Source organism: Phacochoerus africanus, chromosome 3 (genome assembly GCF_016906955.1).
Source record: "Phacochoerus africanus isolate WHEZ1 chromosome 3, ROS_Pafr_v1, whole genome shotgun sequence".
Classification (NCBI taxonomy): Eukaryota; Metazoa; Chordata; class Mammalia; order Artiodactyla; family Suidae; genus Phacochoerus; species Phacochoerus africanus.
The window spans coordinates 205,515,483-205,542,319 of NC_062546.1; the positions used below are offsets into that span (position 1 = coordinate 205,515,483).

Sequence of the window (26,837 nt, forward strand, 5' to 3'; positions counted from 1 at the left end):
CAACCCACTGAGTGAGGCCAGGGATCGAACCCGCAACCTCATGGTTCCTAGTCGGATTCGTTAACCACTGCGCCACGACGGGAACTCCAATTTTTTGTACTTTAAAGATAACTAATATACTTAACTGGAAATGTGTTATTAATTTTAATACTTGTAAAAGTAACTCTTAACTTTTTGTGGTAGATGTATTTTAAACAAGGATAAGTCCTTACTGCACACATTTTTTGTTTTGTTTTTTAGGGCCACACCTGCAGCATATTGAAGTTCCCAGGCTAGGAGGTTGAATTGGAGCTACAGCTGCGAGCCTATACCACAGCTCACAGCAACGCTGAATCCTCAACCTGCTGAGTGAGGCCAGGGAGCAAACCTGAATCTTGGACATGAGTTGGATTCATTTCTGCTGAGCCACAACGGGAACTCCACATTTGTTAAAATTACGGTCCTTTGAAACTGAGTGGTTACCTGAAGTTTCTGTACCATCAGGTGTATGTTATCGTGGGTGTGGCAGGTGGTGTCTCAGCGTGTCCCTAACAAACTCACCTTGATGAACTGTCATGTGGTTACCGTACCACGTTTGGGCTCATTCCCAGCACTTGCAAAATTCTCCCCAAACACCAGGACGGGCGGCCGCTGCACCAGCCTGATGGGGTGGTCATGCGTGAGTGGGACAAATGACTGTCCCTGGGGTAAGTAGTTCACAGACCCGAGAGGCAGGAGATTGGGGCCCTCGGTCCAGAAAGGTGCATGGTGCTGTTTCAGGAGGACAGTTACGTGACCGTGGAACAGTGCCTGGTCAGGCTCCTGGTAGAGGAGAGAAAGCAGCACAGCCTCCACACAGCTGCTTCCGCTCCGGCCGTGATCGGGCGACTCGGGCAGCAGACCCTGAGGAGGGTCAGACTCCATGTTTGATGCTTTGTGAGCCGTACAGTTTGTGGTCAGGTGTTCAGCTCCTCTGTTGTCGGGGAAACAGCCATAGACAGCCCGTCGGTAAACAGGCACCTCTGTTCAGGTGAGGCTCTGATTGGTTTTTGGTTTTTGGGGTTTTTTTTTTGTCTTTTTGCCATTTCTTGGCCTGCTCCCGCAGCATATGGAGGTTCCCAAGCTAGGGGTCGAATTGGAGCTGTAGCCACTGGCCTACGCTAGAGCTACAGCCACGCCAGATCCGAGCCGCATCTGTGACCTACACCACAGCTCACGGCAACGCCAGATCCTTAACCCGCTGAGCAAGGCCAGGGATCGAACCTGCAACCTCATGGTCCCTCGTCGGATTCATTAACCACTGTGCCACGATGGGAACTCCAAGGCTCTGATGGTTTACAAAGGAGCAGGCTGGATTTGCTGGAGCGTCGGGAGTTTGCCGAACCCTGAAATAACTATACCAGACTAGTCCTCCTGCTGTGCATAGCTCGAAGGCTGCTCAGAATATGTGAGGCAGCCTTTTAAGACATTGAACAGGCAGTGCAGGACTCTGATCCCCGAGAGAAAGAAACTCATCTCACTCACCTCATTCCAGCCTCTGCCCCGGGAGGAGGAAATGACCCTGACACAGCAGCCTGGGCTGCAAACGAGGTCACGGTTCAAGGAAGCTGAGGTCACAGGGCAGAGTTCGAGAGAAGGGACATACTCCCCCGTCGGCATCGGGGTTCCCCTCAGCACCGTGGCTGAACTCCGAGCTGCCGGTGGGTGGGTAGGTAGGGCTGGCCTCCATGGAGCCCGCAAGACCGTCGCTGGAGTCAGAGCTGACCTGGAGCCTGGGAGTGCAGAGCTGGAAGCCACGCCGGGGCCAGGGCACGTTGGAGGTCCGCCAACCCGGAGGCGGCTTGCCGGACACCCGTGACTTTGAGCCAGCTCCCATAGGAGGGGGTCAGCTGCAGAGGCTGCTCTGAACCGTCCCTGACAAAGCTGGCGAGCCAGCCGTGAAGGGTCAGGCTGATCCACAGGTAAATGAACTACTCGCCAGGGCAAAACCCATCCCTCCTTAAAGAAGGACGTCAAAATCCAGACATTGACAGAGTAATGTTCACAATGCTGGGCATCTAATAAAAAGTTCCCAGATGTGCAGAGAAAGGGGCCCCGTGGCACGAAACCAAGAGAGAAATCGGGTGGTGGAACCGTCCCGGAAGGCGGGACGCGCCAGTGGCGTTGGCAGCCGGGAGCGAGGCTGCTTTCAGTGTGGGTCTGTGCTCAGAGCAGAGCCGGGATGCAATGCGGTAAGTTAACGAGAAGCTAGAAAGAACAGAATGGGACTTTGAGAGATTAAAACACGTGCAGGTTCTGAGGTGCGAAACTGTCTGGTGGGCCTCACAGCAAAGAGCACAGTGCAGGAGGAAGGCCGTAGGCGCACCCAGAGTGCGCGGGCCCCAAGGGGATGCACGTGCAAGAAGCACGGTCACTGGTGAGCAGGAAGGCTCACAAGGAGCCAGAAGAAAGACACGCTTCCACACAGAGCACCCGAGGTAAGGAGGCCCACGAGTTCTGCTCAGGAGTAAAGCAAGCCGCATATATGGAATGACGCTTTCAAGTACTGAAAGTACAGAACCACAAGCCCGGAACTGTGTGCGCATCAAAAATAACCTTTAAAAATGAAGGTTAAAAGAAAATAGAGACATTTTCAAAAAACAGGCAGAGGAAAATGAGCAGCGTCAGAGCTGTTCCGTGAGGAAGGTACGACGAAGTTTCCGGCGCCGAGGGAGAGCACTGGAGGGGCAGGCGTGCGGGTGAGCCTCAGGTGTGCGTCGCTCTTCAACATCCTGCCCCCGTGTGGCAGGGAGGAAGAGCGAACGAGACCCGGTCTGCGGCCCGGTGGCGCCTTCGTGAGAGGAGGATGCCCAGCTGATGGCACACGTGGCGAGTGTCCGTGCAGCCCGGAGAAGTGAGGGCTCGGTAAAAAGCGTTCAGTCAGAGGAAAGGACAAGAGAAAAGGGTCGACGAGACGGTGAAGGCAGCGAGGTGGCCGCAGTCGTGTGAGTGGACACGGCCGCCTGGAGGAAGAGCAAAAGGCGTCATCAGACTGCTGCCCTGAGGCCACAGCAGAAACACTGCCAGTCGAGAAGCCCAGATCAGTGAGAAGAGGGGGAGTTCCCGGTGTGACGCAGCAGTGGTTGAACCCGACCGGTGTCCGTGAGGATGCCTCGCCCAGTGGGTTAGGGATCCGGCGCTGCTGTGAGCCGTGGTGTAGGTCACAGACACGGCTCGGATCCCGAGTTACTGTGGCTGTGGTGTAGGCCGGCAGCTACAGCTCCGAATGGACCCCTAGCCTGGGAACCTCCATATGCCGCAGGTGCGGCCCTGAAAAGACCAGAGAGGAGAGAGAAGACTGGGAAATTATCATGCAAGGCCCAGTCATGACAAGGCCTCGGTGGCTGAGTTAACATCCGTCAAAGCCGACTTCAGGTCTCCTGCCTGGCTGTCCCCAGAGATGGAGAGGGTGTGTCACGGAGTCCCCATTGTGGCGCAGCGGGTTGAGGACCCCAGGGTTATCGCCTTGAAGATTCGGGTTTGATCCCTGGCCTTGCTCAGTGGGTTAAGGATCTGATACTGCCACAGGCTGCAGTGTAGGCCAGCAGCTGCAGCTCTGATCCGACTCCTTGCCCAGGAACTTCCGGAAGCCGCAGGCGCTGCTGTAAAATGAAGAAAATTTATGTCAAAACGAGAAAGAAATCTGTTCAAAACAACATTGCCTTAAATATACCTGATGCAGAATCTGGTGGGAGAAAGTCAAATCTGTAAAAATAGGAGTTTTTAACACTCTTCAGGCAACTTAGGAAGCAGGTAGAAAATCCGTGATGTTGTGGCATGTTTAATGATACTGGCGGCACAGTGTTTCATACTGCAGCATTGAAGCTGGCCGGCCGTACGACCCGGCTGACATGCGGAGCTGCGCTGCTCAGCTGCCGAGCACGCGGTTCTCCTCTAGGGCAGGACATGCGTGTGTTCCTGGAAAGCGGCTGCTGTGCCAGAGCATGCAGTGAGAACCGCCAGCTCGTAGAGAAAAGAGGGGCACGTCCCTCGGTGACACAGAGTAAGGAGCATAATTAAAACCGTCTCAGTTTTATACAGGTTACATGGCTAAGGAATCACAATTACTACGTCAAAAGCGATTAGAGTGATAAAATCTTTTTCAAAGACAGTGTCAGTTATAGCAGCATAGAACGTACGCATTGCTCAGGGCTGATTGAGCAGCATGTGTGCGAGACCCGCACTGAGAACTTCCCCCTGCCGAGAGGCTGCAGGAAGCCCGGCCTGCTCGTGGGTCGGAGCACAAGGCGGCCTCTCCCCAGCTGACCCACGGTCAGGTCCGTCTCAGTCGGTGTTGCAGTGGACTTTGCAGAAATATAAATGAACCCTCTGATTCTGATGTGCAGGTGTAAACGTAGGCTGAGAACAGGACAGAGCGACCTGAGTTCCAAGAAAAGGCACTGCCGTGTGTGTGTGTGTGTCGGCATCGCGGTCAGCCGCGCTCAGTGACAGCCCAGACCCCACACGGTCACCTGGTCATGAGGTGCCGAGGCGATGCAGGCAGGGTGGGAAGAGGGAGCTTCATCCTGCTGCCCACTGGACAGCAACGGTTCACTCGAGGCGGATTGCCGGCCTAATTGGAAAGCTATAAAAAGTCTGGAAGAAAACGGCCTTAAGAATGTGCTTGAGGAGTTCCCACTGTGGTGCAGCGTGGTCGGTGGCGTCTTGGGAGCCCCGGGTCCAGGCTCAATCCCCGGGCCGGCCCAGTGGGTGTGCTGCGGGGCGGCCAAAAAAAGGTGTGACTTTGGAGCAGGCAGGTTGCTGAGGACATGGACGTGAGTCCCCGGACGGAGAGAATCGTTGTGCTTCTGTCAAGACCAACTTTCTTCAGAAGCACCAAAAAAAAGGGCAGTAAGCTGAGAAAGTACGGGGATGCCTGGGGCACAGCGCTTAGTCTAGAATATATAAAGCTTTCGCGGCTCACTAAGAAGATAGATGAGCCAGTTTCACAAAGGGTCCCAGATCCGAACAGACATTTCACAGGAGAGAAACAAATGGCCAGTAGGCACGTGTCCTCAGTCATCTGCACGGTGACCAGGTAGCACCGTGCACCGGCTGGGGTGGCTGAAGTGTCAGAGGCTGGTGGCGAAGGTGTTTGCGGCGGGACAGCCAGAGCGCGCCTCCCTGGTGTGGCTCAGGTCATCAGACCACTCCGGAAACCAGCCGGACCTCTCGCAGCCAGGCACACACCGCAGGGCTCATCCGTGCCCCGGGTCTTCACCAGGGAGGGACCAGCATCTCCACAGCCTGTGTGCAATGCTCTGAGCCGCTTTTCTGGAACTAGCATGGGTATGTCCAGTGGCAGCAGGGCAGGTCAGCGAGCTGTGCTCCTCACCCGGACAGCAGCACTGACCAGCCTCAGGAGCGAACGCTGTGTGCCCAGCAAAAGCAGCTGGACAAGGAGAGGCTGTGTGGAGGCTCTAGGGTGTCCTCAACCGGGCTGGAGTGGCAGGAGCAGGTTGCAGTGGCGGCAGAGGGGCGAGTCGACTCGAGATGTTCAGAGGAGCCCTCCAGGAGTGTGGATACCCCTCACCGCATGGCACACCGGGGTCAGAGCCGATCCAGCCCTGTAGTTTACATGAGTGCACTTAGGACCTCCCTGGGGGCCCAGCAGGTTAAGGATCCAGTGTTGTCACTGCTGTGGCTCTGGTTACAGCTGTGGTGCAGGTTCGATCCCTGGCCTGGAAACTTTCCATGCCTCAGGCATGAAGAGAGAGAGAGAGAGAGAGAGAGAGAGTGTGTGTGTGTGTGTGTGTGTGTGTGTGTGTGTGTGTGTGTGTATGTGTATGTAAAGCTTATTGCCAGGAGTTCTCGTCATGGCTCAGTGGTGACAAACCCAGCTGGTATCCGTGGGTTCGATCCCTGTGTGTGTGTGTGTGTGTGTGTGTGTGTGTGTGTATGTAAAGCTTATTGCCAGGAGTTCTCGTCATGGCTCAGTGGTGACAAACCCAGCTGGTATCCGTGGGTTCGATCCCTGGCCTCACTCAGTGGGTTAAACCATCTGGTGTTTCCATGAGCTGTGCTGTAGGTCACAGACGAGGCTCAGATCTGGCGTGGCTGTGGCTATGGTGTAGGCTGGCACTGCAGCTCTGACTTGAGCCATGGAGCCTGGGAACCTCCATGTGTTGCAGGTGCAGCCGTAAAAAGACCAAAAAATAAAAAGTAGGTAAAGTTTATTGTCAAATATTTCATCTGGTAGGAAGTTGGTGGGGTGGGGTTGTGACCAGATTTACGAGAGGGTTATGGGGCGAACACTGGGAACCTGACGGCTGAGCTGGAAAGTGAAGACTGGCTGGGAAGCAGGCCTCTGCTGCGTGATCTGAGCTCGCAGGTTGTGAGAACGTCCACGAGTGTTGCGGGCACGGGGCCTGGTGAGCACCTTCTCCCCAGAGCTGCACCGCCGTCCGGTTCTGCCCCCTCCTGCCCTCGCGGGCCCGGCTGGCTGCCCCGCAGCTGCTGAGTGGACGGAAAGCTGAGGCCCCCGCCCTGCCCCCTCGCTGCCCGGTGGGTACCGTGCGGTGCCGTGCAGTGCAGCGCGGTGCGCTGTCTCACGTGTGTCCTCCGGGCGCTGCCCCTCCTTGTCTCTGATGCCACGTCTTTGTAACAGTGTCAGCTCCGAATGCCTCCCTGCCTCCGAGCCTTTGCTCTTGCTGCCTCTAAGAGGTGACCCAATGAAGATTGCTGACCGCAGAGTGTTTTGTCTGCTTCCCCACCAAAGGCGCCTTTTTGAGAAACTCCTGGCAGCCCTGGAGGTCCTCAAGGAAGGAGAGCAGGGCTGGGTGTGCTTGGAGCTGCAGTCCGAGTGCCGTCGTGGCGGAGGTGGCGTGTGAGTGGTTTGTGACTGTTCCCCAAAGGCTCTCCGACCAAGCGCAGCGATCTCTTACGCTCTTTCTTAGAACCACCCGTCTCCACTCGGACACCTGTGCTCAGCTTTCTGGCCTCCGTCCCTCTTCAGCTTTCTTATTCGCAGCTGTCCCCGCTCGGTTGGTAACAGACCGGCTCTGTCATCTTCCCCTGCTGGACTGCAGAGCCCGTGGGAACGGGGACTTGCCCTGCTGTTCTCTGCGTCCCTCACCCGGCCCCCGGGGCCAGGCTCTCGGAGAGGCCTGGGCACCTACTGGCAGATCCCTGCAGGGTCGGGAACATGTAAGGGGCATTGCCCAACGGCCCGGTCAGAGGATAACCTGCCTAGGTAGAGTGTGTCTCATCTGATTTTTCCTCTCCCTCATGTGGACGTGTCCAACATGTAATTCTAGTTTCGTCCTTTTAATGTTCCTTTTCGTTTATGAAAATTGGAGTCTAATTAAAGTGTAGCCCTAATTTTGTATGTCTACAAGATTCAGATTCAACTTTTTTGTTCTCATCTCAGTTTTCCGCAGATAATGGTTTTTGTTTTTGTTTTTGTTTGTTTTTGTTTTTGTCTTTTTTGCTGTTTCTTGGGCCACTCCGGTGGCATATGGAGGTTCCCAGGCCAGGGGTCGAATCGGAGCTACAGCTGCTGGCCTACACCAGAGCCACAGCAACGTGGGATCCGAGCCACGTCTGCAACCTACACCACAGCTCACGGCAATGCTGGATCATTAACCCACTGAGCAAGGGCAGGGACCGAACCCGCAACCTCATGGTTCCTAGTTGGACTCGTTAACCACTGCGCCATGACGGGAACTCCAATGATTTTTTTTTTTTTTTTTTAATGGGTGTGTGCTCCTTCCCCGTGCTGAGCAGGACCTGGCAGAGGGAGAGTCAAAGGCAGGTGCCCAGGCACAGTCAGACCAGGTTCAGAAGCACTTCTCCATGCAAGATAAGCCATAGGCAGTACCTCTCAGTAAGGTGATGGGATCTGTTCACGCTTCCTTCCAGTAGGTTTTACTTTTTGGTATTTGGCATCTTCTTTCTAGTTAAACTTCATATATTCAGAATACATAGCTAACTGTGGTTGAAGAGGAATTTTAGACTCATTAAGCGCTCGAGTGACTGTGCTTACCTGACTTGGCCGTGTCACGCTCATCCCAGTGAGCAGGAAAGTGGCCTGGCAGCGCGCAGAGGGCGGCGGTGGGATGCGGGGTGTGAGTAAACAGGAAGGGGACGGGGTGGCCAGAGGGGGACACTGCGGCCTGGTAACACGCAAGGGAGCCTCGTGTCGGCCCGTGCCCATGGCGGGGAGCCTGGCTGCCGCAGGGCTGCGGGCGCTGTTGGACGGGTGATGTTCAGCCATCTGAAAACGGGCCGCGTTTACAGAGTAGCAGACCCCTGTCAGAAAACCTTTCGTTTTGCTTACCAGAAAATAAAGACCCACCTCTAAAGTCCATCCCATGAATTTGGGAAGGGGTAAGATCGCTTTTCTGATCTCACGATGTGTGAATTCTGGAGTCTCACAGATGCAGATTCCATCAAGGCCTTGCTCTGGACGGTGCTCTGGCCACTGAGCCCGCTGCCCCGGGAGCACCTCTTCCCCACCAGTGAGCCTGGAGACCAGACCCTCGTCATCACGCGGCTGTGGAGAAGGGGCCCGTGGGGTCCTGAGCCCGATGCCAGGCCCGATGTGGCGCAGGGATGACGTCCTAACAGCCCTTTCGCTTTTACCCCAGGTGAATCGGGCCTGGGGAAGTCGACGCTCATCAACAGCCTGTTCCTGACCGACCTCTACCCGGAGAGAGTCATACCTGGAGCCGCAGGTACAGAGGTTCCCTCGCCTCCCTAACCTAGTTCTGCACGACGGCGCTAAAGCGTGCCGAGAGGGTGCTTTTTGCCTCCTCAGTGGGATCCGTTTGTTTCGTTTGGCTCTGGACACGAGGAAGACCTCAGGTAGGTGGGGAGAGGTAGGCCGCCCTGACGTCCTTGGATCCTGGGGGCAGCAGACGCTGGCCGTCTCCCCAGGGCCCATCCTCTGAGTTTGTTTTCTTGCTCTCTGAAGTCAACTAGGGCCTGCCCATGTCGTGTTTGATGGGAGGGTCAGGTTCTGGCGCAGGAGGAAGCCTGCCCACGCGGAAGGCGGGGTAGGTGTCGTCTGCCCTCTGCCTCTGGGGCGTGATCCTCCAGCTCAGGACACGGGGCTTCGTGAGGGTGTGGAGTGAGCGCTCCGTGCACACAGTCAGCCTAGGACTTGGGCCACCGCAGCAGGATTAGAGCCCCCGGGCAGTGTTGGGGTTTGTATTTTTGTTTTTTGTCTTTTCGCCATTTCTTGGGCCGCATCAGCGGCATGTGGAGGTTCCCAGGCTAGGGGTCTACTTGGAGCTGCAGCCGGCCTACACCCCAGCCACAGCCACGCGGTGTCCGAGCCGCGTCTGCAGCCTACACCACAGCTCATGGCAATACCGGATCCTTAACCCACTGAGCAAGGGCAGGGATCGAACCCGAAACTTCATGGTTCCTAGTCGGATTTGTTAACCACTGAGCCATGACAGGAACTTCAACAGTGTTTTTTAATTCAGTTTTTGTTGTTTTTTTTTTTTTCTCGTCTTTTTTGTCTTTTTGCCTTTTCTAGGGCCGCTCCCGCGGCATATGGAGGTTCCCAGGCTAGGGGTCCAATCGGAGCTGTAACCACCGGCCTACGCCAGAGCCACAGCAACGCAGGATCTGAGCCACGTCTGCAGCCTACACCACAGCTCATGGCAATACCGGATCCTTAACCCACTGAGCAAGGGCAGGGACCAAACCCGCAACCTCATGGTTCCTAGTCGGATTCGTTAACCACTGCGCCACGACAGGAACTCCTAATTCAGGTTTTAAATGAATTAATTGTTTTGGTTTGGTTTTGTTCCCAGGAACAGAAACTGTAATTTTTAGTATTGGTGTTTTTTTTTTTTTTTACCAATACTGGGTAAAGGGCCCGAGTAGCTCGTTAGTCTTAGCTGGACGTTTCCCTTGCTAACCCTGGGGTCATTTTGACACATTCTTCATGTTACCTTCTGAGAACTGTTCTTAAGGAGAGAGAACGATCTTCTGAGTTGGTGAATATGATAAAGTAAATGATGGGCAATTTCTCACTTTTGCAAACTGGCCCGACGCTAAGGTGCGTCCTCTCACCGCCTTTGCTTCTGGACGTGAGGATGACTTGGCTGCGACGTCTGTCACCCCATTGGTTAATCTGGGTTGATCCCACTGGCTAGACAGGTGTGCCTCTCCTTCCTCAGTGCTCCATGTGTGCCTTCCTGCAGCTGCACGTTCGGTCGAGGACAACGGAGGACTGTCCTTTGGCCAAGGGAGCAGCTGCGTCCCTGCTAGGACCTCCAGACAGGTGCTCAGGTTTGCTTCTTTTTTTTAGAGAAAATTGAAAGAACTGTCCAGATTGAGGCTTCAACTGTTGAGATCGAAGAGCGAGGGGTCAAGTTGCGCCTGACAGTGGTGGACACGCCCGGCTACGGGGACGCCATCAACTGCAGGGATTGGTATGTGCCCTCGGCCCTGCAAGTGAAGAGGCTGCGTGCCTGCGCCCGCTTGTTCCAGTGCATTTCAGGGTGTGGTGTTCATGTGTGATTGCTGGGTTTGCATATCTGTATGTGATAAAACAATGGGCAGTTTAAGTCTTTTCCCTTTTTTTTTTTGTCTTTTTAGGGCTGCACCTGTGGCATGTGGAGGTTCCCAGGCTAAGGGTCCAATCAGAGCTGCAAGCTACCGGCCTACACCACAGCCACAGCAGCTTGGGGTCCAAGCAGCATCTGCGATCTACACTGCGGCTCACGGCAACGACCTACCCTTAGCCCACTGAGCAAGGCCAGGGATCAGACCTGTGTCCTCATGGATGCTGGTCAGGTTCATTACCAACGAACCATGACGGGCACCCCTTAAACCATATTAGTTAGGACCTTTTCAGTGAAGACTCTCTCAGGGGAGGAGTGGCTTTCTTAGCGCACCCTAGTGAGAGCTGATGCCCCAAAGCCAGGCCTCTGCCCCGCTCCGCTCCAGCCCTGTCTGGGCTCAGTCAGCGTGGCCTCTTTGTAACCTGTTCCATTCGGGCTCTTCCTCCCAAACCCTTGGAGGAGGTGATTCTCGGCCCAGTCTCCAAGGCCTCCGTCTCGCCGAACCTCGGCGTGGGTTTGCCTCTCTTCCCGTGCCGACGCGTCCTCGTGCCGCCGCGATGGCTGCTTGTGCTTCTCGCAGCTTCAAGACCATCATCTGCTACATCGATGAGCAGTTCGAGCGGTACCTGCACGACGAGAGCGGGCTGAACCGGCGGCACATCGTCGATAACAGGGTGCACTGCTGCTTCTACTTCATCTCCCCCTTCGGACACGGGTACGGAGGCGCTGCCGCGGAGGCGCTGCCGCGGAGGCCAGGGCTTGCGCCTTCCCCCAAACGGCGAGTTTCAGTGCAAGAGCTGGGGTCGCCCCTTTGCGGGAACGCGTCTCGCGGTGTCCCGGTTCTTCCCCTGAGGGTGGGACGCCTTCCTCCGCTCATTTTAGGCTGAAGCCCTTGGATGTGGCCTTCATGAAGGCCATACACAACAAGGTGAACATTGTGCCCGTCATCGCAAAAGCCGACACGCTCACCCTGAAGGAGCGGGAGCGCCTGAAGAGGAGGGTGAGTGCGGGGCTGCTCGTGCGGCGGAGCCGGCCGGGGCGCCGGGGCGGTCTGGGACCGGCACCGAGGGCGTCGTCGGAACTCTTTGCTGCTGTGCTCTCACAAGGCAGCGGGCTCGTGCTTCCCGCCCCCTCCCCCCCCCCCCCGTGCCCTCTGTCCCTCGTCGCTGTGTGTTCGCAGAGCTTGGGACACGCTGGCACGTGGGGCCCCTTCAGTGCCTGTGCGGTCGGCAGTTGTGCGAGTCAGACGGCGCCTTAGGAAATTGAGGCGCACTTAGAGTTTTGAAAGAGGGGCTACATTTCCCTCGAAACGAGTTTTTAGCAGCTGGGGCTGCTCTTCTCCCCACCGGAACAGCCCCCGATATGCTGCCGGTGTTTGTAAAGTCTCTCCCTTCTGGGGGTGGGCGGTGGTGTCTCTTTTCGACTGTGTCTGCCCGCTTTCTGGCGCCAGTGTCTCTCCCGGTGCCTGAAGCCTGCTGGCGGGCGCTCCTGGGTTTTAGAACCGTGCCGCTCTCGTCGGCTTGGGGGGATCCTCTGCTGCGTGGCAACGACAGCTGTCACGTCGCGGACGGTCTCACCGGTTGACTTCGGTGTCTTGTGCTTGTCTCGCTGTCCTCCGCCCTTGCAGAGGTTCGGAAGCGGGTGTGCACGTACTGGCCAGCCTGCTCGTTGACTGTCTCTAGTGCCTGTCAGTTTTTGAGAAGACGTTCAGACTCTTGGAAGAGCCTCAGAAAGCTCAGGCGTCTTTATGCTTGGCAGTAAACATCTTAGCGACTTGTGCTTAAGGGGACTTAACTCTTCCTGGGAGGTTGCATTATGTTTCAGCCACGCGGGGAAGGGGCCATCAGGCTTAGAGTGCTTTGTATCCGTCTCGAATCGTGTCCAGAACTCTCAGGGCTTAATTTCAGTGGGAAAGGGATCGAAATCTTGGGCCTTTTTAGCTCTGTGCCCCTGGTCTAAAGAACCCTGTTCCTGACCTCTGTCCACTCCCCCGTCCCTGCCAGTGGTGGCGGGTTCTTGCTCAGCCAGACCGAGCTGCGTGAGGGCTTCCGTTCGTCGCCGCCTCCCCTGTCCCTTGCAGTCCGCCTACCTGCTTGCGCGTTTTCCTCCCCTCCGTCCTCATCCCGGAGTAAGCCCTGTCGGGGCCGAGGGGTGGGTTGTAGGCTGGAGCGGGGAGCCGGCCAAGCAGGTTCCAGCTCACTGCTTGGCGCTTCCAAGAGATTGAGGTCGGCCTGCAGGTAGGGGCTGCCGCCAGGAGAGGGGCCAACCGTGGGTTCGTCCAGGGCTTGGACCTCACAGGGCCCCTAAGCTCACACTAAGGAGCAGATGGGGGAGCAGGTTTGAAGGAGGGCTTTGCTCTCTGCTCACGCGAAGGCCCAGACTCCGGCTGAGAGTGGGCAGGGCTCCCGTGGATGCCCAGCGTCGGAGGAGTGGGGCCGGGCTGCAGTGACTGACTGGGGGTGGCTGCTTACTTCGCTCCAGCCAGCCCACTGCTTGGTGGCTAGTGCAGAGCGCGAGGTTACACTGCTGACCGCTTGTTAGCCCCGGTCACACCGTCTTACCCAACTAGACGTCCTACCTTCCAGCCGTCCGGGGTGGCTCCTCATTCCCAAGACCCACACTTGCATCCTCGTGTCCACACGGCCGGCAGGTCTCCTCCCTCTGACACTTGTCCCTGCTTTACCTATGGGCCCTCCTGGGGCTGCGGCCTGCTCTCCTGTAGTCTCCTGCTTGGGCCTCGAAGGCCGCGTGTCACAGTTACTCTGTGCACAGAGGGCCCCTGGGGTGCAGGCACGGATGCCACCTGAGCAGTGTGTAAAGTCATTTGATCCCTTGTCGACGTGTGCATAGTTCTGACGTGTTTCTAATATGATGCATTAGACTTGGCTGAAATAGCGTGCAGTTGCTAAAATGGCTCTTGGTTTTGTCATTCTTTCAGATTCTAGATGAAATTGAGGAACACAGCATTAAAATCTATCACTTACCTGATGCAGAGTCAGATGAAGATGAAGATTTTAAAGAGCAGACCAGGCTTCTCAAGGTAAGGGCTTTGCGCCCGGTGCACAGTGTCAGCAGTGACTCCTGTTTCCTGTGGTCGACGCATTTAAAATGGGAAGAGTTGGCAGGGCCCGAACCCTGGACAGCTTGACCTCTGAGCTAGTCCGGGTAGGTTTGGTTAAAATAGCCCTTTTGTTTTGCATGTATTTTGGCGGGGCTGTCACCTGGGCTTAGGACTCTTACTCCAGGTGCAGGCTGTTTTCGGGTGACCTGTCCCACGTGGAGAAGAGCTGCCACGTGCCGTGCAGGGTGTGGCTTGCGGTTGGCAGCGGTGCACTGACCGCACCCATGTTCCCATGGGTACACGGAGGGTTGGGGTGTCCTGTGTGTCCTCTTCTAGGCCAGCATCCCCTTCTCCGTGGTTGGATCCAATCAGCTGATCGAAGCCAAGGGCAAGAAGGTCCGAGGCCGGCTGTACCCCTGGGGCGTCGTGGAGGTGGAGAACCCGGAGCACAACGACTTCCTGAAGCTGAGGACAATGCTCATGTGAGGGCAGCCGCGGCCTCGGGTGGTGCCTGGCGGGAGCTGCGCTTGGACCGCAGGGGGGCTGTGGCCGCCGTGGCGGAAGGCCCTTTCCGCCCCGGGGCTGCGGCGAGCTGGGGCCGCACCAGGGCCTGTGGCTTAACACGCTCTCCTTCCTAATCCGGCAGATCGTGTCCATGCGAAAGGCAGACTAGACCTGAGCCGTGGTGGCCCCGCCACACGTGGGACGCCTCAGGCTCTCACACGAGGTGGCCCCGCCAGCCTTGAGCTTCTCCAGTTGGCTCTCAGCACCCAGAACAGACCTGATGACAAAAACGGGCTTTTTTCCTCCAAAAATAAATGTCGCAGTTAGTAATGTACGGCATTGCCGTGGCTCTTGAATGAAGATGCAGAAGAAAGGCGTGCGGCTGAAATCGAACGCCTCTTTCATCAGAAAGTTTGCAGATGCTGCTCCAGGTAGACGGGGCAGAACCGGCAGTTGCTGTGTCTGCCCCGTCGGCCTCGGGCAGTTCAGTGAGCTGAAATCACTAAGCCTTCTGTTCGAGTCACTGCTCCAGCTGTGTCAGGTGTGGAAGCTGTGGCGGTGCAGCCCAGCCCTCCGGCAGCAGGCCCTTGGTCCTGTCTCAGAGCTGGAAGCTGGGCGCTTTGCTCACTCTTGAGCCTGGAGTATTTGAGTGTCGTTTCTCACGGTGACTCGAGGGGTCAAGGAGCTGCTTTTGGCTCGTCCGATTGATGCTGCGTTTGAGTGGTTTTTCCTCAAGCGCCTCGCTACCGGGGTGCCGATCAGCTCCTCGTGGTGTGAAGCGTTACGCTGACGAACCCACAGACGTTTGAATTAAGTCCTTTCAGAAAAGTGGGTTCTTTTCAGACAGTGTCCCTAAAAAACTTTGTAGAGTTTCTGCAGCGGGACATGCTCGTGCAGAGATGGGGTGCCCGTGGCCCTTGGAGGCGTGCACGGTCTGTTGTGGCCCAGAGACCCCGCTTCTCCCGTGGCAAAGGGACTCAGCCCCTGCCGTGTGCCCTGTGCCCTGGGCACGCGTGGCGATGCAGGTGGCCAGCCCTGTGCTCCTCTTCTCTTTCAGCACCCACATGCAGGACCTGCAGGAGGTGACCCAGGACCTTCACTACGAAAACTTCCGGTCCGAGAGGCTCAAAAGAGGCGGCAGGTTGTTGCCCGTTTTGCGGGGTAGCCCCTTCTCCGCGCGGCCAGCTCAGCCTTGACTGCGAAGCAGCCCATTGTGGTTTTCTACTCGGAGCTGTTTCGAGACCTGTTGCCAATTTAATCTCATCATGGGTGGTTTTTTGGGTTTTTGGCTTTCTTTGGACTGTCCCGCCCCTCGCCACCCCCGTTTTTTGGCCGCCCCCCAGCATGTGGAGTTCCCGGGCCAGGAGCAGCTCTAAGTGGCAGCCAGACCTCAGCCGCAGCTGTGGCAACGCCAGATCCTTAACCCACTGTGCCGGCCTGGGGTCGAACCTGTGCCGTGCTCCCAAGATGTGGATCCTGTCGTGGCCCCGCGGCCGTGCCTCTCTGGCCAGTCCAGGGCGGCTTTGTTGGCGCTCAGAGAGAGCAGCTCTGGATGGAGAAATTGTGTTGGGCACTGTCTCCCGGGTGTCCCTATCAGCCGGGATGAGCGGGCACAGTGGCTGCCGCTGTAGCCACCCTCACTCACCGTCCGCATCACCGCACTGCCGGGGTGTGTGTGAGCTCTGCATCTCGTGGCCCCATCTGTGCCCAGCAGAAGCGCGAGGGCGTGGCGCACGTCCTTTTTCTCCAAGGACGTCTCTCGTTTGTCACAATCGCCGCGGTTTTCCGGGTGCGGCTTTGTGTGCACACACGAGGACTGCCTTCAAGTCTGCCATGGGAGGTCTGCGATTTGGGGGCCGGACAGGAAGAAAGGATTTAGAGGCAGCAGGCACTTCCATCTGAGGACGGCAGCCAGGTTGTGGCCCCAAGAAAGTCCTGTGAGGCCTGTGTCACGCGGGTCCCTGAGGGCTCCTCTGCCTGGACACACTTGTCTGGTCCTTTTTTTTTTTTTTTTTTTTTTTGCTTTTTAGGGCCGCACCTATGGCACATGACGTTTGAATCAGAGCTGTAGCCACCGGCCGGCACCACAACCACGGCAACGCCAGATCCTTAACCCACTGAGCAAGGCCAGGGATAGAACCTGTGTCCTCATGGATGCTCATCGGGTTCACTGCCCCTGAGCCACGACGGGGACGCCTCCTGGTCCCTTTTAAGTACTGTGGTTATTATGGTCTCAGTTCGTGGCTTAGCTCCGAAGGGAGTCGTCACACAATACCTGCTGGTCTTGAGCAGGTGAAGATGAGAGCTTAACCCCCAGCTCAGAGTAAGACAAAATGTCTTGAATTTTCCATTTTGGGTTCTTGTTTCCGTCATTCATTCTTTTCTCATTCACGTTGTTAATCGGAAAAATGGTACAGATGTGTCATCTGCAATAGATGTGTTTCTCAGAAACGCGAAGGTGAGGCTTTACTTGGGGCGTCTGTTGTCAGCAGTAACTAACTGTGTTTGCGGCAGTGTTACGACGGTAATTTCTTTCAACTCTTAGGAAAGTGGAAAATGAGGACATGAATAAAGACCAGATCTTGCTGGAAAAGGAAGCTGAGGTACGTAGAAAAGTGTTGGTTTTTTTGTTTGTTTAATCTTTTTTGCTTTTTCTAGGGCTGCACCCATGGCATATAGAGGTTCCCAGGCTAGGGGTTGAATCGGAGCTGTAGCCGCCAGCCTACGCCACAGTCATAGCAACGTGGGATCCGAGCCGCATCTGCGACCTACACTACAGCTCACGGCAATGCCGGATCCGTAACCCACTGAGCAAGGCCGGGGATCGAACCCGTAACGTCATGGCTCCCAGTCGGATTCGTTAGCCACTGAGCCACGACGGGAACTCCAGAAAAATGTTTTTTGAGTCTAAAATGGGTATATCCAAAAATATTATTTGTAGTTAGCTTATTGTAGTTTTTTTTGAGAAGGAACATGTTACATATAACTAAGCTATTTTATTATATATACATGTGTGCTTAGCAATATGCACATATATACATATATATATATTCTCTCATTTGATCTCCGAGAACAATTTAGTGGGAAAAGTTGGAAAGAGAACTTAGTAACGTGACTGTTTTTTTTTTTTAATGTTTAAAAATCAGTAGTTTCCCTGTACATAGACAACGGAAATATAACGAGAGGAAATCCCATTCGCCAGCAGTAACAAAAACTTAGGAAATGTGTGGGCTTATGTAGGGGAAGAAATTAGAAGAAGCTCTGCTGAAAACCCCCCAGCCGAGCACCATGGATTAAAGGATCTGGCATTGCCGTGGCTGCGGTGTGGCCCAGGAACGCGATATGCCATGGCATGTGGCCATAAAAAAAAAAAGGAAAAGTAAAAACTACTTTCAAAATTTAATAGGAATTCCCTTCGAACAAATCTGACTAGCATCCGGAAGGACGCAGGTTCGATCCCTGGCCTCACTCAATGGGTTGAGTGTCTGGCGTTGCTGTGAGCTGTGGTGTGGTTTGCAGACATGGCTCGGATTCTACGTGGCTGTGGCGTAGGCCAGTGGCTGTAGCCCCGATTCAGCCCCTTGCCTGGAAACCTCCATATGCTGCGGGTGCAGCCCTAAAAAGGCAAAAAAAATTTGTTTGAACAAACAGGGCCTTTAAGGTAGGATGCTCCAGGCAAAGATGACACTTCTCTCTAAATGTAACGCGGTTCCAGCAGGCTTCTGGGTGTTTGCCAAGGTCTCCCTTTTAGGGGAGAGTTTGGTAAAATAATCCCTTTTGTTGGGAGGGTGGACACACAGGAAGCTCTGAAGGGCACACTAAGGGGAAGAGGCTTGCTCCTGCTGGCGGCAGCCTCGGGCAGCGGGGCTCCTGAGGGGCTTGGGCTGCAAATGTGCTCTGGAGGCAGGGTGGGCGCTAAGCTGCTGGGGTTGTGGGGTGCAGGCACGGGCGGGAGACTAAGAAATCGGGCCAGCCTTTTGGGAACAAAGATAAAACTCACTCTTTGGCCCCATGAAGTCACTGTGGATCAAATATTTCAATGTTAAAAACGTAACCACATAGTTTCCCTGAAGAGAACGCAGGTGGGTACCGAGAATACTTGCCTGGAGGCCTTTCTGAACACCCAGAAGCCAAGCTGATACGGCCTGATGCGGGAGCAGGAGCGGGAGCAGGACCACTTGAGGAGCGGGGGCCCCGCTGTGCACCAGGAAGCCGGGCCAGGCCCGCCCCGGACGCTCGGTCCCTCCGTGCTGGCCGTCTCGTCCCACATTTTGAGGGGAAAAGTAGCTCGTGTTGTCTTTCTTCTTTTTTCTCTTTATTGATCGTTTTTATTTTTTGTTTGAATTGATCATTTTTATTTTTATTTGAATTTATTTTTGATTGAATTATGTAACTGAATTTATCTTTTTTTTTTTTGTCTTTGTGCCTTTTCTGGGGCCGCTCCCGTGGCATATGGAGGTTCCCAGGCCAGGGGTCTCATCGGAGCTGTAGCTGCCGGCCTTTGTCAGAGCCACAGCAACGCGGGATCTGAGCCGCATCTGCGACCATCACCACAGCTCATGGCAACGCCGGATCCTTGACCCACTGAGCAAGGGCAGGGATCGAACCCGCAACCTCATGGCTCCTAGTCGGATGACTGAATTTACCTTTTATTTATTTGTAGTTTATTTGAATTTTGCTCGGTTCTCTGTAGAGTCACTGGCCCTCGTGCCGGTGTGTAGCAGCTGGTTGGGACTCGCTGTCCTGTGTGGGGAAGGCACAGACGCTGACATGGACGTGCCGGGACGAGAGCCCTGGGCACCCACAGCGTGTCCCTGCGTCTTGTGTCCGCAGCTCCGCCGCATGCAGGAGATGATCGCAAGGATGCAGGCGCAGATGCAGCTGCAGATGCAGGGCGGGGACAGCGATGGCGGCGTTCACGGGCACCACGTGTAAGGTAACGAACGGGCCTGGACAGCGACCAGTAGGTCCTGGAGCTCCGTCCTTCACCCCTGCTGGCCCAGAGGGGACAGGTTGCTCCTGAAGAGACAGAAGCTTCGCCACCCCTCCCGTCCGGGGAGGGTTTCATGTTGCCTGAGCTTATAAATGTGGCAAGGCTTTCCTTCCCTCCTCCCTGCTGGGGCTTCTCTCCCCACGGAAGCCGCGCTCCTGGTCAGTGGAGGGCAGCGCACCCACGTGCCCGCACACAGACACGTTCACAGGACTCGGAGAAGCAGTTGCCCGGGTCCCCAGGTGGCTGAAGGACCTGACGAAGGACGCGGAGCACGGGGCCCCCAGGGTGAGGTCTGAGAGGGTCCCCAGTTCCAGAGCTTCTGTCCCCGAGGAGCTGGGGTACGTCAGCAACCCGGACGCTCTCCAAGCCCCCACTTTGGGCGCAGGCTCCTCTCCCCTCTCTGGAGAGGCTCCCGGGGCTGGAAACGACAGGCTTTTGTCGTGGCTCTTTCTGGGGACCACCTCCGTCCAGGAGCCCTGGTCAGGAGCAGAGGCAGGACTTGGCCCGAGACGCTCCCAGTGCCCTTCCCACCTTGGGGGCGCCGGGTTCGAAGCGTGTGCGGGGCCGCAGGAGACCAGGGACTACGGTTCACGCTCAGACAACGTGGAAGGAAAAATGTGCGTCAGAACAGCTCTTGTTGGTGCTACAGTTAGAAGGGTGTCAGAGCCGAAAAGATCTCTTCCCAGAGCGTTTCTAAGCGTCTCTGAACCCGCTTAGACGCGGTGGAGACGGGGCGGAGGGCAGGGTTGTGCCCGGCTCAGGGGCGCCGTGTCGGAGACGGCTGCCCTGTGCCCCGCCACGGCTCTGCTCCGACCGCCGCACTCCCTGGGACCCGTGGACGTCTGGCTGTGTAGACTGGCTGCCCTGCCTGCGGGGGCTCTGCAGACACCAGGGGCCCAGGGCTAGGAAAAGGCCAGTGTCCCGTCCCTGCCGCCTGCGGACACTCAGGTGGTTGCCACCTCCACCCCCGAGAGGATGAGGGAAGGGGCCAGTGGAGGAAGCGGTTCCACGGGGTTGGGGAGGGGGCCCAGAGCTGGGGGGCCGCTGGGGTCCCGGTGGCAGGGACCCAGCTCTAGGGCAGGAGGTGCTGTCATGGCGTGCGTGACCGCACGCAGAGCTGACACTGAGGACCAAGGAGATGGAAGTCAGACGTCTCCGGAGACCCAGGGAGGAACGAGGGCCTGTGGGGGCGGCTCTGGGCCTTGGTCTCTAAGCCCAGCCCTTGCCTTTCTGCGGCTTATTGGGAAAGGTTTTAGTTGTGAAATACATGGACAAAAGGACGCCAACACACACGTACAGAGTAACCAGTTTCTCTGTGGGGGTGTTTTGGGTTTGTTTGTTTGTTATTGTCTCTTTTAGGGCTGCATCCTCCCAGCACAAGGAAGTTCCCAGGCTAGGGGTCGAATCCGAGTTGTAGCTGCCGGCCTACACCACAGCCCACAGCAACGCCAGATCCGTAACCCACTGAGCAAGGCCAGGAATCGAACCCGCATCTTCATGGATGCTAGTTGGGTTCATTACAGCTTCGCCACCACGGGAGCTCCCACCCTTTAAGGGAGCACCCACGGAAGTCCACCTGGCCAGAGTCGGTTGGTTGTCTTTTGTTGTCGTGTTGAGACCTTAGCACATCTCAGGGGTAGGTGCCAAGTTCCCACTTGGCTGAAAAGGACATGGATGCTGGGCCAGTGTTTAAAACGACCTGCCTTTGGGCACAGCCCTTGTTAATTCTCGGACCCCCTGAGTCCAGAGCATGGGCAGCTTTGGCACCTGACGGGGGATGGGGTGGGGGCTGTTGATGGTAAAATGCAGAGAAGCTTGACTCCTGGAGGGTGGGGTTCACTTGAGGCCGGAAGGAGCGAGAGATGCCAGCTCCTTTGCTCTGATCTTGCTGCTTCTCTTTTTAAAACTTTAGTCAGGGAATTATGAGATGTCTGCTTCTGGCACATGGAATTAACTGTATTTCTGTATACATCTCAGTTCTGTGGGACTCCTGATTTCTAAGAGCTTCGTAAGTGACATTTTGACTTTCGTTGACTCTGGCCTGAGCCGCCTTCTGCTCAGTCTGTGGCCTCTGTTGCTGTGTGGAAAGAATAGTGCTGCTCACTGCCCAGGGCGCAGGCACTGCGTCCCTCCCATTTCCATGCGTTGTGTTTTGTTTTCCAGAAACCATCTCGCAAGACCCACATTCCGATGAGCGGCACAGCTGCGCGTTCTCACGGCGGCTGGAAGGGTGCCATCCACGGTCTATAGTACCTGTGCCTGAGAAATTAATTTTTCAGAAACTTTCGAGGTGTTATTTTGTATGAAGTATCTTAACATTTATGTTTCATTATGTTACACTTTCTACTTTCTTTCCTCCACCGCAACTAACCACTGACCTTAGCATCGGGCCTTCAGCATGTAGAGTAAATCACTGAACTCGACTCGGCTGGCCTCACCACCCAGCCCCGATTTGTTTCTAGAAGCAGACAGATTTCCCGGACTGTTCTGAGTGGTGCGGAGGGATGGGCTGACCTGGCGCAAGGCCGTCCACTCACCAGGTCGCCACGCGAGCTTGACTTCCTGGCTTCTGTTGGAGCCCAACACCTACAACCAGTTTTGCTGCTTAAACTCAGAACTGATGATTCACCTGCGTGTTGGTCTGTTTACCAAAGGAAACAGTTTTCTAAGGAGATACATGTTTATACTTAAATAGCTTTTTCTAACGTGGGCTTTTGGGGTAAATTTTTTAACAAGCCTCTGGGTTCCGATGCTAGGTCATTTTTTTAAACCGCTATGCATAGAACTCTCCACCAGCCACGTTCTGTAGAGTAGGTCACCAATACTAGTTTATTCTGCTCCAGGAAAAAGCCCTGCGTCCACGAGCAGCAGTTTTCACGGTGCAGCTAAGATTCCGACCTACACGGTGAGAGGCAGGAAGCGGTTTCCACTCAACTAAATTTAAAACATGACTTAAGGAAAATTAACAAGTGATTGTGCAGAAACCACCTTGGTAATATTTTCACACTGCAATCTTGAATGTGCTTTGTGTAACGGCGGCGGTTCTAGAGGCCACGCCTGGGCTGTGGGAATCAGGGTCCTTTGGCGGCAGCCCTGGGGCCTCCGCCCCACCCCACAGATCCTGAGACACACCCGGGTTTTCCTGACGGTAACGTTCTAAACAGCGTCCAGGTGGATAGCAGTGATCCTTGCTCTGTGCGGACCGTCTGTCCGCGTGGTGTGTGAGAATGAAGGGTCTTTCAGATGCGCGCCGGGGCTGGCTGGCCAGTGCCCCCAGTCGAGGCTGCCCCCGGATGGGTTTGTGTGCTCTGCGGCCCCGTCCTGGCCCTGTCCTCCTGCCCAGGGGCCAAGGTGCTGACATTTCTGCTGCCTCGGGGAGGTGGGGCCCAGAAAGTGACAGATGGAAGCTCTGGGAGGAGCTGGTGCTGGTTCCGTTTCACCAGAACAGGAGAGAATGTGTATCACTCCAAGGATGAGGAGGGTGGCTTTTGCCAGAGAGGAAGAAAAGCGGGGTGGTCGGAGCACCTTAGAGTCACAAGGGTGTCCTGCAGAGGCTGCTCTCCTCCCGACCTCCTCTTCCTGTCGCCTGCCTGCGGGTGGTCGGGAGCCACAGCTGCAGGCGCACTGGGCAGATTTTACCAGGGAAACGTCTTCCCTGGCCTGAGGGCCCCTCCATGCAAGGCCAGTTGTTTGGGTGGTTTGGGCATTGATGCCCTACGCTAGTAAATGCTGTTCAGCAGAGGGGCTGGGGCAGCATTTGAAAGTGGTCAGCGTGAGCCCTGTCCTGTCGGACGACTCCTTCCTGCGCACAGCTGCCGCCTAATGGAGATGCAGGGGTGGGCCTGCCCTGTTAGACTCTCAGATTCCCGTTTGTCTGCTGCCCAAATCTAAATAAATACTCTTGCTAATAGATAATTGCTCTTTTACTAAGAGATAATCTTTACCTATGAAAGTGTATTTTGAAAACTTATTTTACACAGCAATTTTGTATCCATTGAAACTAACCTTTTATCAATAAAGCACTATTGTTTAGATACTGAGAATTTTTTGTTGTTGGCTTTTTTTTTTTTTTTTTCTTTTTAAGGCCGTACCTGCAGCATATGGAGGTTCCCAGGCTAGGGGTCCAATCAGAGGTGTAGCTGCCCGCCTGCGCCACAGCCACGGCAATGTCAGATCCCCAACCCACTGAGCAGGGTCAGGGATCCAACCCGAATCCTCATGGATACTAGTCGGATTCATTTCCACTTTGCCACAAAGGGAACTTCTCATTGTAAAGATGGAGGGTCTTCTGGGAAAGAGTCAAGGAAAGCCCTGTTTTTCTTGTGTATTAAAATCAAGGGGGGGAGTTCCCGCTGTGTCATAGTGGATTAGGAACCTGACTGCAGCAGCTTGGATGACCGCCAAAGCTAGGGCTCAATCTGTGGCCTGGAGCAGTGAGTTAAAGAACCTGGTGTAGGTCTGAGCCCCAGCTTTGATCCCTGGCCCAGGAACTTCATATGTTGTGGGTGTGGGGCTGTGTGTGTGTGGGGAGGAATTTGTACCAACAGTACCCAACACCTCTGTACTGGCGATCCCAAACCCCAAAGAGCATGCCGTCAGGACTGGAAAGGAATTACTTCCAGGTGAATCTGATCATCTACTTAAAGTGAAAGAAGGATTAAAAAAAATTAGCACTGGTGAGTTCAGTGACTTCTACCCACAGAATACAAAATTTATCTCATTTGCTGTAGTTAGAACTATTAAGAAATTTTGAATGTGCCGCAAGGTACAGTCCTAAAAAGCAATCAATCGAAGCAAGCATGAAGGGGTTCCCACTGTGGCACAGTGGGGTAATGATCCGGCTTCTCTATGTGGCATTGGTGGGTTCGATCCTTGTCCTGAACACAGTGGATTAAGGATCTGGCCTCGCCGCAGCTATGGCGTAGGTCACAGATGCAGCTCAAGTTCCACACCTGGTTTGAGAACTTCCATATGCCTTGGGTGTAGCCAAAAACAGAAAAATAAAAAATGGAAGTGATTTTTTTGAGAAGCTGGTCTGCAGCCCTATCTGAATGGCCAGGCGGCCCTCTGGCTGCCCACTGCACTGGCCACCCTAGGACAGTTTGGGCCCCCTTCCTTCCTGGTAGTTGTTTGCCTAGACTCCTGGAGAGTGAAGTCCCGGCTGTGCAGGTCCCCTCTCCAGCGTTACACCCCGCAGTGTCGCCTCTCTGACCAGGTTCTCCGCTGCAGCACCCTGCTGGCACGAAGCATCTGTCCAGGGTCTTGCCCTAGGGGTAGTGAGAACAGTGCCTGGGTTCTGACATTGGCACTGGTGTCCCTGGGGGCCGGTTAGAGGAAAAGCCTGGAGGGAGCGGTGGCCAAAAGGGATGCTCTACAGAGGATCTGACCCTCCCACCTCTGGGTGAGGAGTCTGGGCCTTGCTGAAGCTAAGACTCCAGGTTTGGTCCGGATCCATCCTGGATTTACTCCCTAGGGCAGCCGCGCGGGGGCGCCCCTGACCGGGCGCGTAGACCGCGCCGGGTGCCAAGACCGGGGCAAGCCGAACCGTTCGAATCTTGAAGAGTGCATAGGAGTTCACTGAGTCCGTAGAAGGCGCGGGCTCGGCGTGGTGTCGTGTTTCCATTCCCGGGTGGAGGTCGCGAGGCTAGAGGAGGACCGCGAATGTTTGGAGGGCCGTGGGCCTCCCCAGCAGGGCCTGTTTCCGCCGCAGCACATCCTCGCTTGGCACCCAGTGCCTCCAGGCCACGGCCTCAGTAGCCCCAGGAGGAGCGCAATTGCCAGGTGTGGCGGCAACCGGAAGACGAGCAGCTGACGCGGAGGGAGCTGGCAAAGGGAACCCGCGCGGGAACAGCGCCCCGCCCCGCCCCGCCCCGCCCCGCCCCAGCGCCCCGCCCCGCCCCAGCGCCCCGCCCCGCCCCGAGCGAGGCCCCGCCCTGCGAGCAGAGGCGGTGCTGCATGGCGTTCGACTCCTTTTGTCCCCTCTCGCCCTGCCCCCTCCGGTCCATTCACCAATCAGAACTCCGTGCCTCGCTTTCTGGTCGCTGGCCCCGGAGGCCCCGCCCCAGAAGCCCCCAGGCCAATCGGAGCTGCGTCCGCGGGGGCGGGGGCGGGGCCCAGGGCGGCCGGTTGGGGACCCGGCGCGCGGCGCGGGGGCGGCCCGCTAGTTGTCGGGAGCGGGCGGAGCCGCCGCGAGACCCGGGGGCCTCTGCAGGCGACAGCGCGGGCTGGGCCGCGGGTAAGGACGCCGGGCCGCAGGCGGACAGGGTCCAGGCTGCGCCTCGCGACACGGGTGGTGGAGGCCGCGGGCCGAGGCCCCAGGCAGGGCGGGCGCCTCCAGACGGCAGCCGTCCGGGGGAGTCCACACCCCGGCTTGGAAGGCCTCCTCGGGCGGCGGGCCCCGTGCGAGGAGGGCCGTGTGTGGGGAGCCTGCCTGTTGGAGGCCTGGAATGAGCGGTGAGGGTCTCGCGTGGAGGCCCAAAGTGGGCTGGGGGTCCCGCGTGGAGGCCCGGGCGTGGGCAGAGAGGGTCCCGAGTGGAGGCCCGGAGTGGGCTGGGTGTCCGGCGTGGAGGCCCGGCAGTGGGAGGGTAGGGTCTCGCGTGGAGGCCCGGGAGTGGGCTCTGGGGCCCGGGCGTGGGCAGGGAGGGTCCCGCGTGGGCTGAGGGTCCGGCGTGGAGGGTCCCGCGTGGAGGCCGGGGTGTGGGCGGGGAGGCTGGGGCGGAGGCACAGGTGGAAGCTCTGTCTGCGGTGTGACCACGCCTTTTTCGGCCGTTCCTTAATTTCGCGTTACCTCTGGGAATCCGCATCAGGTGTTAATGGTTTCACTCCTTGAAGCCTAGGAAGCAGCTTAAGGCTGGGAGGAGCCTCTAGAGGAAATCGTGAAAGCTGGGGCCGGAATCAGACCTCAGACCGGAGCATCATTTACTCTGGTGGCAGCAGCCTCTGATGGCCTTGCTTGGACTGATCAGTCATTGCTGCGAAAAACAAATCCAAACAAGGCACGTGGAAGGAAATAACTCAGTCCACAGCGAAAGGATGGGAAGATTTTTCTGGGGTGGTTTTTCTCTTTAGATTCTGTGAGGGAGCGTTGGGCTGACCTTGTGCAGATGTTCGCTCACCTCAGGAGTGCTGGGCTGAGGGCTGGCTGAATGCAGACTGTTGCAGCAGACAGCACGATCCTCTCCTGCTGGAGAGATGGGAGGGGACGTTTGCGGTCCACAGGCCTGGAGCGACCTGTACTTAATAGGCCAAATCTAATGTCAATTTCCTGTATCTCCTGGGGTTTTGCTTTTTTTTTTTTTTTAATGCGTTCCTTACACCAGTAGACATAGGTCGTTGTGAAGCCCTTCATACTGGTTCTTTTTCTGGTTCTCAGCTCTCCCCATTTGGAAGCAGAGGAAGTGGAGTTGATATCGGAGAGGCAGCAGTGAGTGATGGCTTGAAGCGAGATCCCAGTTCTCTGCTCAGGATTGATCCTGGGCAGCCTGGATGAAAACCAGGAATCCTAACCACTAGATCAGCTAGAGGTAGAAGCAGAATTGCCCTGATTCTTGTTCCCGTTGAAAGCAAGAATGTTTCCAGGAGGCAAGGGGTGTAAAGTTTATTGTTAGCGTCACAGGACAACATGGGGAGAGACAGAAACACAGAGCCTTGGGCTGTGTGTCTAGGGCGGAAGCAAAGCTGTCATCGCTCCCAAAGGAGGAGTGAGGGTGCGGGCGTCCCCCTGGACGAGGAGCGAGCCACT

The 26,837-nt window shown here is 56.2% G+C and overlaps 2 protein-coding genes across 9 annotated transcripts in view; both read left to right on the top strand.

Moving 5' to 3' along the window:
* Positions 1-23,139, top strand: part of SEPTIN2 (septin 2) — a 35,399-nt gene extending 12,260 nt beyond the window's left edge. For both annotated transcript variants that reach the window (XM_047774004.1, XM_047774003.1), the window contains exons 4-13: positions 8,607-8,693; positions 10,283-10,406; positions 11,119-11,253; positions 11,421-11,538; positions 13,477-13,578; positions 13,936-14,081; positions 15,161-15,244; positions 16,649-16,706; positions 18,937-19,039; positions 21,260-23,139. In XM_047774004.1, the coding sequence (XP_047629960.1) occupies positions 8,607-8,693; positions 10,283-10,406; positions 11,119-11,253; positions 11,421-11,538; positions 13,477-13,578; positions 13,936-14,081; positions 15,161-15,244; positions 16,649-16,706; positions 18,937-19,038 (956 nt within the window). In that variant the 3' untranslated portion in view covers position 19,039; positions 21,260-23,139. The remainder of the gene's footprint in view (positions 1-8,606; positions 8,694-10,282; positions 10,407-11,118; positions 11,254-11,420; positions 11,539-13,476; positions 13,579-13,935; positions 14,082-15,160; positions 15,245-16,648; positions 16,707-18,936; positions 19,040-21,259) is intronic.
* Positions 23,140-25,224: 2,085 nt separating this feature from the next.
* The window catches only part of FARP2 (FERM, ARH/RhoGEF and pleckstrin domain protein 2), an 81,224-nt gene continuing 79,611 nt past the window's right edge, over positions 25,225-26,837 (top strand). For all 7 annotated transcript variants that reach the window (XM_047774005.1, XM_047774007.1, XM_047774006.1 and 4 more), the window contains exon 1: positions 25,225-25,331. The gene's annotated coding sequence lies outside the window, so the exon portion shown is untranslated. The remainder of the gene's footprint in view (positions 25,332-26,837) is intronic.